General features: G+C 47.4%; 1 protein-coding gene across 1 annotated transcript; it reads left to right on the forward strand.

Annotated features, from left to right (window-relative positions):
- The first annotated feature begins 1628 nt into the window (after positions 1-1628).
- Positions 1629-13795, forward strand: ST6GALNAC1 (ST6 N-acetylgalactosaminide alpha-2,6-sialyltransferase 1). The gene is made up of 9 exons (XM_009816869.2): positions 1629-1738; positions 4839-5457; positions 9622-9790; positions 9981-10152; positions 10526-10664; positions 11051-11154; positions 11721-11810; positions 13106-13205; positions 13625-13795. Exons 1-9 carry the CDS (start codon positions 1629-1631, stop codon positions 13793-13795), a joined length of 1674 nt encoding a protein of 557 aa, XP_009815171.2.

Genomic DNA, 13795 nt, shown 5'->3' on the forward strand with positions numbered 1-13795 from the left:
CTGTGCTGGTGGGGGCATGTATTCTGGACTGCCAAAGATCGATCTCCAGGCAGACTGCTGATTTTCATGCAGAGGAGAGGATGAGATACGTATTGTGGAACGTGGGATGGGGAGAGGGATTGTCAGGTGCTACTATCAACGAGAAGCACCATATCCTAGGTCTGAATATGCTCATGGCTCAAATCAAGTGTAGTGCAAACCCCTAGGGTTGTGGCAGAGATTCATTACCCTTGGAGCGTTTCGTGTGCGCATGGCATTAGTGAAGCTTTGTTTTAACTGACATTGTTGATGAGCAAAGCCTGGTTGTACTGTACAAAACCTGAATGACCAGAGTAGTGTAGAAGGCAGTTGTCTGTCTGTCCATGATGGCATGATTCACAGATATGAGAAACTTGAAATATATTTTGGTGTTATGTGGAATAAAAAATTCAGATATATTAGATGCTCCCTTGAAACCAACTGAATTTCAAGGTGCTGTACTGTGGGGGTCACCAGAGTGATCTAGTTCTTTTAAATTCTATAACTAGCCACAGACTGAAATCCATCCATGTCCTGTTTTAGTGGTGAACTGACAGCTATCATTTCTTGGCCACTCAGTGATCCCTGTGAAGTGATGGGGCAAGAGTTCAAAAGCCAAAATTATAAGACCAGTCCTAGAGTTGGTGCTGGAGGAAGCTTGACTGAGTGCTCACAAAGAAGAGCAGCTGAAGAGTGTGTATTGTTGCTATCTGTACAAGCAGCTCAGAGCTGAAGTGGCACACTCTTGAGCCAGCTTGGGAATCTAAGCTGTAGGCAGGCCCGTGTAACAAGTTTGTCGGCAATAGCAGGATTAGATTGTGATGGACTTGGCACCTTTCAGACAAGTGAAATGCTGGATTGAAGTTTTTCCAGTTGCCTTAAAGGCAGGTCAGCTTTATTAGAGAGGAGGGGACTGTCTGACTCTGAGCTCTGTCCTGTAATGCTTTACCCAAGCACCAATCTGCCTTTAAACACAAACTCCTCTGTTCTATGGTGGATTTGCAAGGAGTCTTATTTTGACTTGTTTCAAAGCAATCACAAGGTAAAATGGATGTGTATCTAGCCGTCAGCTTTTGGGGACAGGGATTACTTCTGGGTTGGAGCTACAAGCAAGTACTGCATGAAGAAGAAAATAAAGATCTGTTTATGGTTATGCCTAGAATCTTGCCTGAGCCCTTGGGCAGGTGGTGGTCTGAAAGCTAATTTCTTTGACTGTAGCTATGGCTACTTCTGTAATTCACACAAACGTTCCCAGTGATGCTTCCACCAGATTAGAGGTAAAGGGTTTCCTTCTTACACCGGACTAACCGCATTAAGGAAAATATAGGAAACTTCCATTGTTTGCAGTAAAAGGTGTTTATTTCTCCACTCTGTGTTGCAGTAAGCTTAGGGTGATAGACGGGAACAGTGCAAAGCTGCTGTCTTGTCCAAGAAATTGGATCTGTGTGCAGTGTCTGGGAATGTTGGGAGAGAGGGTGTGCACGTTCTTGTAGGGAAGTCCAGAGAGAAGACCAGCCCGCTCATTGAACACACCTTTGGAAAGCACTGCCTAGTGAGCACCTCTGGGCAGCAGCAGCAGCAGAGCCACTGTCTCTCTCAGGCATCTTACCATGTGGTTTTTCAGGAGAAGGCTTCCTAAAATGCCCAGAGCCCTCATTTGGCTCATTGTTTTAACACACTTTTGCATCTTGTTTGGCTTGTTGAAGACAAGGATTTTCAGGTAAGAGACCTGCTTCCTTCTGATATGCACTGTCTGGATAGAGTGCTTGTGCTCACTTTCTTTCTCTCTCTGTGTCTCTGTTTCTTTTTACCCTGAAACTTGCACTTCTGATCTGAGTTAGATGACCACTTTGCTTTAGCAGACCACATTGTGTACAATCAGAGCATGGTGTTGGAAGATCCACAGTCAAAAACTTGCTTCTGCTGGATTGCTAGTTTCCAGTGTTTCATTGTGTAGCTGTTTAAGAAAGCAGCTTTTGCTTTACTAAGGCTACCTGTTTTCATACTTTGGTACTACATAGTATTTGCTTTTCCTGGTGGCTCCCAGAGGACCTCATTCAGCCCTAGTTCAGATTGCATTGCTGGACATTGAATTTATAGTGAGTTCAATATCTGATTCCTCATACAACTGTGCTGCATACTGGGAGACCAATGTCATGCAGACATGATCAATATATATATATTATTTTTTATATAAATGGTCAAGTAAATCCTACAAGAATGGGTGTGGAGGGAATTGCAGTGTAAATTGCAGTAAAATGTCTCCAGTATTGTTGGCAGGAAGCACTGTTCCTTGCATGAGCACAGCAGATACCTGAGCCTTTCCTGCTACAAGCATGGCTCGCTTACATGTTGGTGCCCTGTGCTGTGTATAGGAAGTGCTGCTCCCCAGCATCCCCACCAGTTCTCATATGGTCCCAGCTCTCCTGATAAGCTCTTCTGGCTTGTCCTGGTGGGGTTAATTTCTAGCTGGACCTCTCAGGGCTGATACTGTGGGGGCAGGCGGGGGGGGATGAGGCTGGGAACACCTACATCTCTTCTGGAGATGGCATGAGTTTAGCTCAGCTTCAGTGACTTAAGACCACACCTTGAGGACAGCTATCAATTTGGAGAGGTCGGAATCTGCACAGGGGAGGCGGGGAGAAGGAAAAAGTGTAGAGGAGCAAAGTGAGTTGTCTTTGGTCACAGAGCCCATCAGTGGCAGAGCTGGGATAAGAACTGGCTCTCCACGCCCAGCTGCTTGAAGCCATTTCATTCTGCCGTAGTTTCAGATAATGGAAATGCCCATATTTTTGCAGCTTAAGTAAAACACAACTAGACATGAGCTGTATGTGGTTATCTGTGTGTCAGTTCTATTTCCGTACCTTTATATGCAATATAAAATACATAAAGTAGCATTTTCATGGCTTTATCCTCTATTTGTCCTTGGGCTTTGTAAATGGAGAGGAAAATGACAGTTGTTTGCCAGCTGGACTCTAGAGCCTGAAACTTGATGAGCTGCTTTGACCAGTTGTCTGGATTTAAAATGCTGGTCAGGAGAGCAGGGTCCTGTGTAGGCATGAGTGCCTGGCCATGTGGGTCTGACTGCAGGGAGCAAGGTTTTGGATGTGAAGGGCCGTTGGTTTTACAATTTGGTCTTTGTATGTTTGGCACAGTATTTGGAATTGAAGTGTAATAGAGCTGGGGTGGAATCTGTGCCCTGCAAGACAGCAAGTATGGTAAGTCTGGGGTGGGTGGTGGTTTGTCATACTGTCCTGTTTCATTTGTTCTCTGCCCTTTAATTTCAATTTTAAACATAATTTAAAAATACAACAGAAAATCATCCAGGGATTTAAGATCTGCCTGAGCTACCTTACAAATTTCTCTTTACTTAAGAGTGTGTATATAAAATCTTTCCTCTTATTAGACAGTAAACAGTAACATAAGTTTATACATGAAGCACTATGATACAAAGCAACAGCTGCATACTTGGTTGAAATTATGAGGGGAGGTAGAGGAAGAGCTGATAGGCCATTTACCACAACCTTTTTTTCTTAGGAAGAGTGTTGGAAAGGTCCAAGTATTTATCTGATACAAAATTATTTTTAAAAACCTCCTTAGTTGATAATTTCCTAATTACTTTAATGAATGCCATACCACTCTGATGCTTCAGCAGCAATTGAACTGTTATCTACAGCCTGCTATCTGCAGAGGTGCTTTTTTTTCCCCATTTATCACCTCGGAAGCAATCCACAGCTCTCCGAAACAAATGCGTCATGCAATCAGACTGCCACAACTATGCTGGTTTATCCTGAAAAGCTTTGCTGTACATAAAAGCTCAGCTGCAGAATTTTTTCACCTTCCTTTTTCCTCTTCCACCCTCCAGGCATGTGCAGATAAGAATGAATGTTTGGGGTAAAACCCCACCACTTCTGGCTTGGTTTTTTTGCTGAGTTTCAGCCCAGCCTTGTTGCAGGTGCCTTTTCTGCTGTTGGCAGCTGTAGCCTCCTATGATATCCTTGTACCTGCCCGTGCCTCTGAATCAACCAACAGGACAGCTGCAATATTAGAGGCAATTGCTGAAAATGCAGAGATTTTACATTTTTAAGCTTTAGAGTGTATTTTAATAGCTTCAAAGTGCCTGTCTTAAGACATGCGTACCTGGCGAGTGCTGTGTGATGCCATTGCATCAGCTGGCTAAGGGGGAGGAGGAGAGGAAAAAGTGCCTTCTGGCCCCAAATGCTCAAGAAGTGATGTATGGTAAAGGAACGAGTTTCACTTCTTATTAGATCTCCCGTACTGAATTCTGGAAGATCTTCATGCTCTGTCACTGAAGCACTTGGCTCTGCTGGCAAAGAGGAGAGCCAGATGGCTGTCTTCATGGTATGCGCTGTGTGCTGATCTCAGGATCTCCAAAACAGTCCTGCAGTGCTCTGGGGACATTGCCACGGATCCTGCCCAGTGCAGGGCAAAGCTGTTCTGTGCTGGTTTGCAGTTACTGCCAGTGTGGATGTTTCATGAGCCAAGTGCTGAAGAGGAGTATGTAGCCTCTGGGATTTGCTTAGTGGGGAGATAAGTGGTATTCAGGCCAGAATGGTGTGGGAAGTTGAATAACGCTTTGGTGGCAAAGTTGAAAATGAGATTGAATTCATACAGCATCCTGCAGAAACTCAGTGGCAGTTGCCAAGGCAAGTCCTCGGAGTGTGGTGGTCACATGCAGTGGTTGCTCTGAAGCACAGACAGGGGCTCAGAGTCAAGAGCATTAGAAATGGGCTGGAAGGTGTTCAGTGTTAAGTGGAAAGTGTGTGTGATGTGTCTGCTTTTCCTTTGATTGCATTCAGGCAATTGAACATTTTCCAACATGCCCCAAATATGCTACAAGTGGACACCCAAGAGCAACAGGGTTTAAACTATTCTGATAATGCAAACCCAAGGAGCTTTTTAAAGGTGACTTTGGGGAGAGACATCACAAGGCTAGAACAAGATATGGTTGAGAGGACACCAAGCTGGGAAGGAAAGGAGGAGCAGAAGAAAATGACGAAACCAATTGCCAGGGTGGAGGAAGCCAAGGAGAACATGACTGTGAAACCACGCCCTGGGTTGGAGGGAATCAAGAAGACAGCAGTGAAAACAGCTCCTAGGGGGCAGGGAAACAAGGAGAAAAAACCACTGAGACCAGCCCCAGGGGTGGAAGAAGCCAAGGAAAAGACAATAGTGAAACCACTTCCCAGGATGAAGGGAGCCAAGGAGAAGGCAACAGTGAAACCATCCTCTGGTGTGAAGGGAGCACATGAAAACAACATATCCAAAGACCAAACAAAGCCAATGAAAACTGTAAGACCTGTTTCTCAGGCTACTGCAGTGACAGAAAAGAAGAAACTGAGGGCTGCTGACTTCAGGTCTGAGCCACAGTGGGATTTCGAGGACAAGTACCTGCTGGACAGCTCACCTCCACCATCGGTAGGTGTGATGGCCGTGTGTGTTCACCAAGAATGATGCCTCCCTGTTGACTTCCTTGTCTGCTTTCCCCTGGGCATGTGTGCCCTTTGCAGTCGAGCATGATCTCCAGGCTGGTAGGTCAACTCACTGGTATATGCAGACGCTACTGGGACCCAGAGAAGGAGACCTATACGTGAGTACGACTCAGCCTGGCCAGTCCTCCAGTATGGGAACTTACTGCAATTGCACGCATTTCCATGGGTTCCTTTGAAAGTCAGCCCAAGCAGCCCTTTCTGGAGCTCAGGTGGATTGGAAGCTGGGGAAAATATCTCTCCTAGTTGTGCTACAAGGTGGTCCCACTCTTAAGTGCCTTGATATATTGCATAGGGGACTTAGGCACACAATGCAGCATGTATGTACCCTGTGACATGGCACTCTAACTTGGGTCACACCTAGTCTTGTGATGCCTACGGGCAGGCATTAGGTGTCTGGCACTAAATGGCAGTCTTCATACAGGCATCCCATTTCTCACCCGATCTCTTGGGAAACTGAACATCTGCATTCCTATGAAGACTTAGGTTTACAGTCCCCAGATTGGCCTTGATCTTTGTTTTGTGCAGCCCAGCTAAAGAAAACAAGCAGGGTCATGGTGAGGGAACAGGAATAGGAATGGCTCCGTATGCCTGTTCACCCAAGCACATGCATACCAAAGCAAGTCAAAAGCTTTGGCAGCAGTGGGGCAGCAGTGACGCTTGTGCTGTGCTGGGCTGTGAAGAGTGACGCTGGCAGTGATGGTGAGGAGGGTCTCAGTGCACAGGAACAGAGGCTTTGTTAGTTGCTTGTATTAAAGTCAAAATAAGGTCAAAGAAAAAGGGTTAGATGAGGATTGATAGGCATGTACCTGCCTGTTTTGGAGACAGTAGGGTGGGGACTGTTCCCATGTTTAAGGTTTTCTGTCAAGATTGGCAAAAATTCAACTATGTACATGTGTGCCCCTTTGGAGAAATGATGGTTAAAAAGTAACTTTTTTTACTGTTCTTGTGGTTTATTATCAACAAGAGAGTCTTTCCCAGGTGTTGCCAATTCACCTTTTCCACCCTGTATGTAGACACCTGTAGTGAGCAAGCAGATTCTTTACCCTTTCAGAGCTCCACGACTCAGATGGTCCCAGCACGTTGGGTTGCTATCTAGGATTTTCTTGCTATGCATTGAACCATCCTCACAGCAGAGCAAATCATTCATAACAGATCTGGCATTCAACAAGTCTTGCTTTGTTCCTCCAACAGGAACAACTGTAGGCCTGGTTAGCACAGGTAAAGTATTTTGATAGAGGTGAAGATGAGAATCTCAAATAATACAGTTGCACCTGTGAAGGCAGTAGCACTTGCACAGCTACAGCTTCAAAGTTTTCTTACAGATCCTGTTTGCTGGGAGTGTTGTTCGGTAGGTTAGTTCTCATGATCACCTCTGCCTGTGTAGGTCATGTTACTGATGTGATCTTCCAAAATGGTATGTGTGGTGCCCACCGTCATGTTGTCCTAACAGCCATGGAATTGAAAACCTGTCTTTTTCTTTTCAGTTTTGCACTGAACTCTTGTTCTGACCATATTTTTGACCTTTCCTTTGTAGCTGTGAGAGTTTGGAGCTCATTTAAAATGAAATTTGAGCATCTCATAAGTACTCAGGTCCAGGAACAGGGCCTTTAGGAAAGCTGTAAGCTACAGCAAAGTTCTCAGCAAGCAGATAGGGCAGGTTGTGTTGTACAGTACGGTCTCTGTCCCCCATCTTATGCTGGTAACTCTTTGTAAAGCTTACCCAGAACACGTTTCCCTATCACCCCTGTTGCTGGAAGGCTTGGACAGGCAAGTAACACTCTCTAGAGTGAGGAAGGTCTTTATACATGGGTGTAAGTGGCCTTTACGCACTGCTCATGTGCTCAGGGAGGAGGGAGGGTGTAGGCGGGTGAGCAGAGGACAGGAGCACCTGTTCTAGCTCAGTGGTCTTAGATGAGCCTTTTGACTATTTAAAGTCTCAGTGCTGCAATCTTCCACCATTGCCATGTGTCGTTTTGGTGGCATTAGGGGGAACGTAGATCTTGCTCCATGGGACTGTCAGGGCTGCAGGCACCATGTCGTTCTGCTCAGACCTCTCCTGGTGGAGCAGGGGCTACTCTTGAAAAATGTAATCCCATTCCTCAAACCCAGGGTGCCCAGGATGCCCTGGGAGACATGCAGAGAGCAAAGGTAGATGAACTGGGCCAATTAAAAAATCCTAGGATGAGTTTTATTGTTTTGATGTTCTATTTTTGAGTTCTCTCTCCCTTGTGGTATTTTGATGTTGCCCCTTTTGGCAGTGCGAGTCATTCTTTTGCTGACGGGATGTGCTCTTCAGTTGGCATTGAGCCACTTGAGAGGAGCAGCTGGCCACCAAGATACCTCTCTTATCCAAAGATCTGTGACTATTAAATGCAGAACTTGGCTGTTATACGCTTGAGCTCATGCACTGGCCCAGCCTTACTGAGTCACAGCAGAAGGGCCTGGCAGATGATCTAGACTGCGGTGCAGGATGTGCATCCTTCTTCCTGGGCAACCCATGGTCTTGAGGCACCCAAAATACACATGGGAGTGGGTGAATTACATGGCTAAGAGTGCGTATGCCACATGAGACAGTACCTTACCCTTCCTGGCCCGTGTTACCGCTTGTAGACAGAGTGGGGTTAGGTCACCAGGATCCTGCTCATCAACTGCCAGGTGCTCCCGTCTTCTCATATGATGAGCTGCAGAGCATGTGCAGCCATCTCAGAAGTGCAAAGCAGGAGCTGGCAGAGAAATGTCAGACAACAATTCATAGCAGGAAGCTGAGAACATCCTCCACTGTAATTGAGGCTGCAGAGCATCTGGGTATGCAGAACAGCTGAGACAGTGGAGGAAAACCCTTCCTCCATGTGGAAAAGAGGAGAAAATGTACATGGAAGGGTCTTTAGTGAAGATGTGGATCCAGACATCACATGTTGGTTCTCGCTCCCAAACCTGATCTCTAATTCTGCAGAGAGAGGGAGTGGCTAGAAGCACTCCCACCTCCTTCATTTCCTACATGATCAGACTTTTCCCTAGTTCCTCTGGTATTGATCCAGTCTAGCTGTGGAGGCACAAGTACCACCAAGCCTTGGACAGTACAAAGTACAGCTTGAGCAGGAAGGGAATGTCCCTGTCTCTGGACATGAAATGTGCTGCAAGTGAAACGATGCCAATGTGAAACGCTCCACAATGTTCTCGCTGCACTCCTGTTGTGACAGGCAGAATGAGAGCTGTCTCCTCAGGCTGTGACTGGATTGTCATCCTCACCAGTAGCAGAGAGCCCAGCTCAGCTGTGGAGCACACAGCAAGGCTTTGGCAATGCATTCTGGTCATTGCTGGGGATTTGAGCTGGGCATGCGGGTCCACTCAGTCTCCTGTTTTGTCTTTCAGTAGGTATTGCAGTTAGGTATTTGGGGAAGATGTCTAAGAAAGTAGAGCCCAAATTGACTCAGCAAAAAATCCAGTGCAGTGGAGTTGTTTGCTCTCCATCTGCACACACAGCCTAACCCTTGCCAGCTGCAATGAGACCCCCTCTTGTCAGAGAGGATAAGCTGGCTTGGATTCCTTTCTCAGCCGCATGCTTCTCTGTGATTCATTTACGACGTTGAACAAGTTGCTTGCACACTTTTTCTTATCTTTAAAGGGAGTGATAATGGTGATCTGATCTCACTTGTTCCTCAGTGTTTGTTCGTGTGCACTCTGAGGCCGGGACCTTGTGAGGTACATTGCCAACAGGGACTGCTAGCCTTATTTGGTATGTTGAGATTAGTCCTACTACAGATACTAATTTGCATCAGTTGATGAAGCCCAAAGCCAGTAGAACATGTGCGCACTGCAGGCCTGTTGTTCTGAAGAAGAAAGTATCAGAGACCTGGAGTCACTCTGGCTTCCTTGTAGGTGACTTTCCACCAGCTAGTTATTGATGTAGTGCTGAAATTATGCCTGATGTTCACGGTGATGGGGACTCTGAGGGTAATGGATGATGTACTACTGGAGTTTTTATGCTTCTTTCCTATACTCTCGCACACAGGCGCACAGCGCTGGCACTCCATCAGGTTTATCAGCTCCCTACTAATCAGTCCTTATTGTTTTCTTTTTGTTTTTCAAGACCTGCCCTGAATCAGTGAAGGCCAAAGCTGCCAAGTCTGACTGGCTGCGAGATCTTTTCCTGCCCAACATCATGCTCTTCACAGACAAGAGATACTTCAATGACAGTGAGTGGGACCGCCTGGAGCATTTTGCACCTCCGTATGGCTTCATGGAGCTGAATCATTCACGTGAGTCCCTCAGGGCATGTCAGGATGGGACCATCAAACTCCCAACCTTATACCAAGTAGCCGGAGGTTTGCAGCATCTCCCTGTCAAAGGCATCAGGCTAGGTGGATCTCGTGGTGGAAACTGTGGTGGTTTCACTGTGTCCATCCCGAAGGCTCTTGTTGCTAACTCTCCACCATGTTTCCTTCACAGTGGTGGAGGAGGTCATGTCCCTGCTGCCCCCAAATCCCCACCAGCAGCTGCTCCTGGCCAACAGCAACAGCAGTGTGCCAACATGCATCAGCTGTGCTGTTGTGGGGAATGGAGGAATATTGAATAACTCTGGGATGGGCCAGGAGATTGACTCCCATGACTACGTCTTCCGGTAAGGCAGGCTTCCTTTTTAGAAGATACACAGCTAGCTTATTCTGGCTAGCAGATAATTATGGCTGCATGACTTCACCTCTTCTAGTATTGCACTGACTCCCAAGTGCCAAGATGACTGATAGGAGGAGGAGATGAAAAACCAGAAAGGAAGTGGAAAGTTCCTAAACACGCAGGAAGGGCCTGGGTTCACACGTGAGCCATAAAGAGCCACCTCCAAATCAGGGGCTCTCCTGCAGATCAAGAGGTGTAGCTCAAAATGGGCATAATCCTCCCTTCCTCCAGACTAATGCTGTCTTTTCCTGTTAAAAATATGGATGCAAGGGTTTTCAGTGGTCACCTGCTAACTCTGCTCCTCTGATTTCCTCGGCCAGGGTGAGTGGTGCTGTAATCAAAGGTTATGAAAAAGATGTGGGAACAAAAACCTCCTTTTATGGATTCACAGCCTACTCCCTGGTGTCCTCTCTCAACATCTTGGGACACAGAGGGTTCAGGAACATCCCATGGGGAAAAGTAAGTCAGGTCCATGCTGTATGCATGCACAACTTTGGCGGGATGCTGTTAGTCTGTGGCTTTCAGTTCTGGTCTTGCCGTGCATGAGGAGGAAAGGGGCCAAACTAACACTTTAGCATTACCCTTGGTGAGGGAACCTGCATTGGCTTGGCTTGGAGTGAGTATTTGCAGAGGCAAGCTGCGTCAGTCCTACCCCGGCCTTTTGGCATGTAGAAGTAGCTGCAGATCTGATGTTATCTTCATTCTGCTTCTGTGGAATAGTTAAAAGCTGCAGATCGAAGATGTGTGTCCAAGAAACTCAGCGAGCCTAGATGCCTGCTTGATTTTTGTTTTTTAAAGGATTTGTCTCTCTTGTGCTGTTCATTAATGCTCACTTGTTTTCTTAGCATGTCAGATACATTCACTTCCTGGAGGGAGCTAGAGACTACGAGTGGCTGAAGGCTCTTCTGCTGAACAAGAACATCAGGAAAGGATTCTTGAACCACTACGGGTAAATCAAACTAGCCCCACCTCTCTGCCCTTCAGTGTGGAGCTCTCTGTTGTGCCCTTTTCCTCTCCACAGTGCTCAGCCCTGCTGAGGTGCTGGCCATGGTAAAGCCAGGTTGAAGCCTCCCTCCCCTGGCCGATCTGTCTGGAGAAATATCTTATCTCCTCCACAGCTCTGAGCACTGCTGTAACCAATACACCTCTTTCCCAGAAGTAGCTGATTTCAGTGATGCGTGGCCAGAGCTTGGAGAAAGCTTGGTGGTCCTCTGTGATGAACCCATGCTGTTGTCTGGTCTGGTATCTGTACATGGTGGCCTACTCATGGATGAAGGCCTGGTTTCACCGATTTTTTTCCTATACACACACATGCTTTTGATATTCCTGTCCTCCCTGATCTCTTCCTCTGCAATACACACAGTTTATGGAGGCTTTGTCATAATCTGGGAAATGTTGCAGAATAACTTAAGTGTTTGTGGTTCTTCTCTTATCACCAAGTGCATCAGGGCTGATGCTTTCCAGCTGTGATGAAATACAGGAGCTTGTCCTGAGTCTCCCCATTCCTGTCCTTAGGCAGAGGCCCCGGGAGAGATTCAGTGGAGATTTCACAATGGACAAATACCTGGTGGTTCACCCTGATTTCCTCAGATACATGAAAAACAGGTGAGCTGGGGGTTGTGTGCTCTAACAGGCTTATTTTTTCTGTCCAGCACCATCTCTATCTGTCTCTGGGCTTTCTCCTCCCAGCTCACTCCCTTGTAACTGGAGTTTAGCCACACCAGCAGATTGGGGGTAAGCTTCATCAATGTGAAGCTCTGTCAGTTAAAATTCTATGCGGTGCTGCAGTAGGATGTTAGTGATGAGTAGACTTCCAGCATCTGTTAGCTGGAGAAGCAACAGCTGTCGGGCAGTTTGGCTTTCTGCATCCAAAAGAGGTCCTGGGCAAATGGCAACTTTAGATGTGGGAAGAGTGTTGCTAAAGTGCCAGAATAGTTGAGCTAGTTCGGGACCAACCTTTCGTGTTCCCCATTGCTTAGCACCTCGGAGGAAGGCTCTGTAGCAGCCCTTCTCTCCCGAGATCCCTTCTTGACTCAGGAGTTGTTTGTGCCCTCAAACACGGTAATAGCCACTTTTTCAGTATCCCATCTGCCTGGCCTGGCCGCTCTTCTTTGCCTCTCTAATCCTTTTCACAAGCCTGCTGGACACTGTCACTGTGAGATCTGCCAGTTGTGGGCCACACGTGACCAAGAGATGCGGGAAGAAGAGCCGCTGTTGTGCCCTGCTTTGGCTGCATTTACCCTTCGGTCTCCTTGAGACCTGAGTTATTCCTTGTCTGAGAGCAGGCAAACGCAGTGCCAGATGGCTTGCACCTCCCTGCTCGTTCTGCCGTCTCCCCTCTGACTTGAGTCCTTTCCAAGGCCAAGAGGGCTCGAATGCTATTTCTTCCTGGTGTGGACTCCTACGTTCCTAACAACTGCTGGCACAAAACGCTGCAGCTCCTAGCAGGTTTTGTGACCCTCGTCTGCACCTTTCCTATGTTTCGTTTTACTCCTACATGTGGATGGGAGAGCAGGATATACCAGGGAGCTTCAAAGCCACTTCTGCACTGCAAGGCAAAGGACAGATTTAAGAGTGGGCTTTAATGTACTAGATCCTTTAATCCACCCCCTCTTTATCCCCACTGCCTCAAGACCTACCACTTCCCCAAAGCTGGGACAGAGCTGGGCTTAGGTTGCAGTGCAGGTGATGGAGCATTCTGTGCTGGCCTTGTGCTTTACTGAGCACGCAGCGGTACCCACACACGTGGGCATACTCATGGCTTGTCTGAAATGCCTCATATGGCCACAAACTGCTGCAAGGAGGGAATATGCAACACAGGCCAGAGGGGGACAAGGTGTGCCCAGCTTGAACCACCACACCCAGGAGCTTGCTCTGTGCTTTCTTCTCTCCTGCTGCAGGTTTTTAAAATCTAAAAGTCTGGAAAAGCCCTACTGGCGGCTGTACAGACCTACAACGGGGGCCTTCCTGCTGCTGACGGCCCTCCATCTCTGTGACCGGGTAAGGACACGGTGATTCTTGCACACAGCACTGTGTGGAAGGGGGGATAGGATAACAGGGCAGAGCAGGCATGGCTCCAACTCTGCCTACCATCTGCCTTGAGGGTATATGGGTTCTTGTCAGCTGTGGAGGAGCAGATTGAAGACAAGAGAAACAGCCCCAGAATAGTTCACATAGAGGTTGTGAAGCCTCCTGTGGCCTGAGGGCCATCCTGCCTCCCAGGGAGGCAGTGAGAGGACCGCAGGCTCTCTGGAGCCAGTGTTCATAGTCTGGTCCTTCTGGACCCCCATGCAGGGTCACCTGGAGGAGACCTGAGTGGCATCCCTGTCCTGTGCTCCCTCCCCGTTTGGGAACTGTGTCCTGTATTTCACTTAGCTCCCTTCATCACGTCGCCCCAGTGAGCCTTCCATCTTTCCCAGGTGAGTGCCTATGGCTACATCACGGAGGGTCATGAGAAGTATTCAGATCACTACTATGACAAGGACTGGAAACGTCTGATTTTCTACGCTAACCACGACTTCAACCTGGAGAAGCAGATGTGGAAAAAGCTTCATAATGAGAATATCATGAAGCTTTACCAGCGATCCTGA

This window comes from Gavia stellata, chromosome 22 (genome assembly GCF_030936135.1).
Source record: "Gavia stellata isolate bGavSte3 chromosome 22, bGavSte3.hap2, whole genome shotgun sequence".
NCBI classification, from domain to species: domain Eukaryota; kingdom Metazoa; phylum Chordata; class Aves; order Gaviiformes; family Gaviidae; genus Gavia; species Gavia stellata.

Bases quoted from the DNA above. Each gene is read 5' to 3' on its own strand.
- ST6GALNAC1 (XM_009816869.2), top strand. From the start codon at position 1,629: ATGTGGTTTTTCAGGAGAAGGCTTCCTAAAATGCCCAGAGCCCTCATT. The intron at 11,155-11,720 runs GTAAATCAAACT...TCCTGTCCTTAG, and splicing joins GGATTCTTGAACCACTACGG to GCAGAGGCCCCGGGAGAGAT. The intron at 13,206-13,624 runs GTAAGGACACGG...CATCTTTCCCAG, and splicing joins CCCTCCATCTCTGTGACCGG to GTGAGTGCCTATGGCTACAT.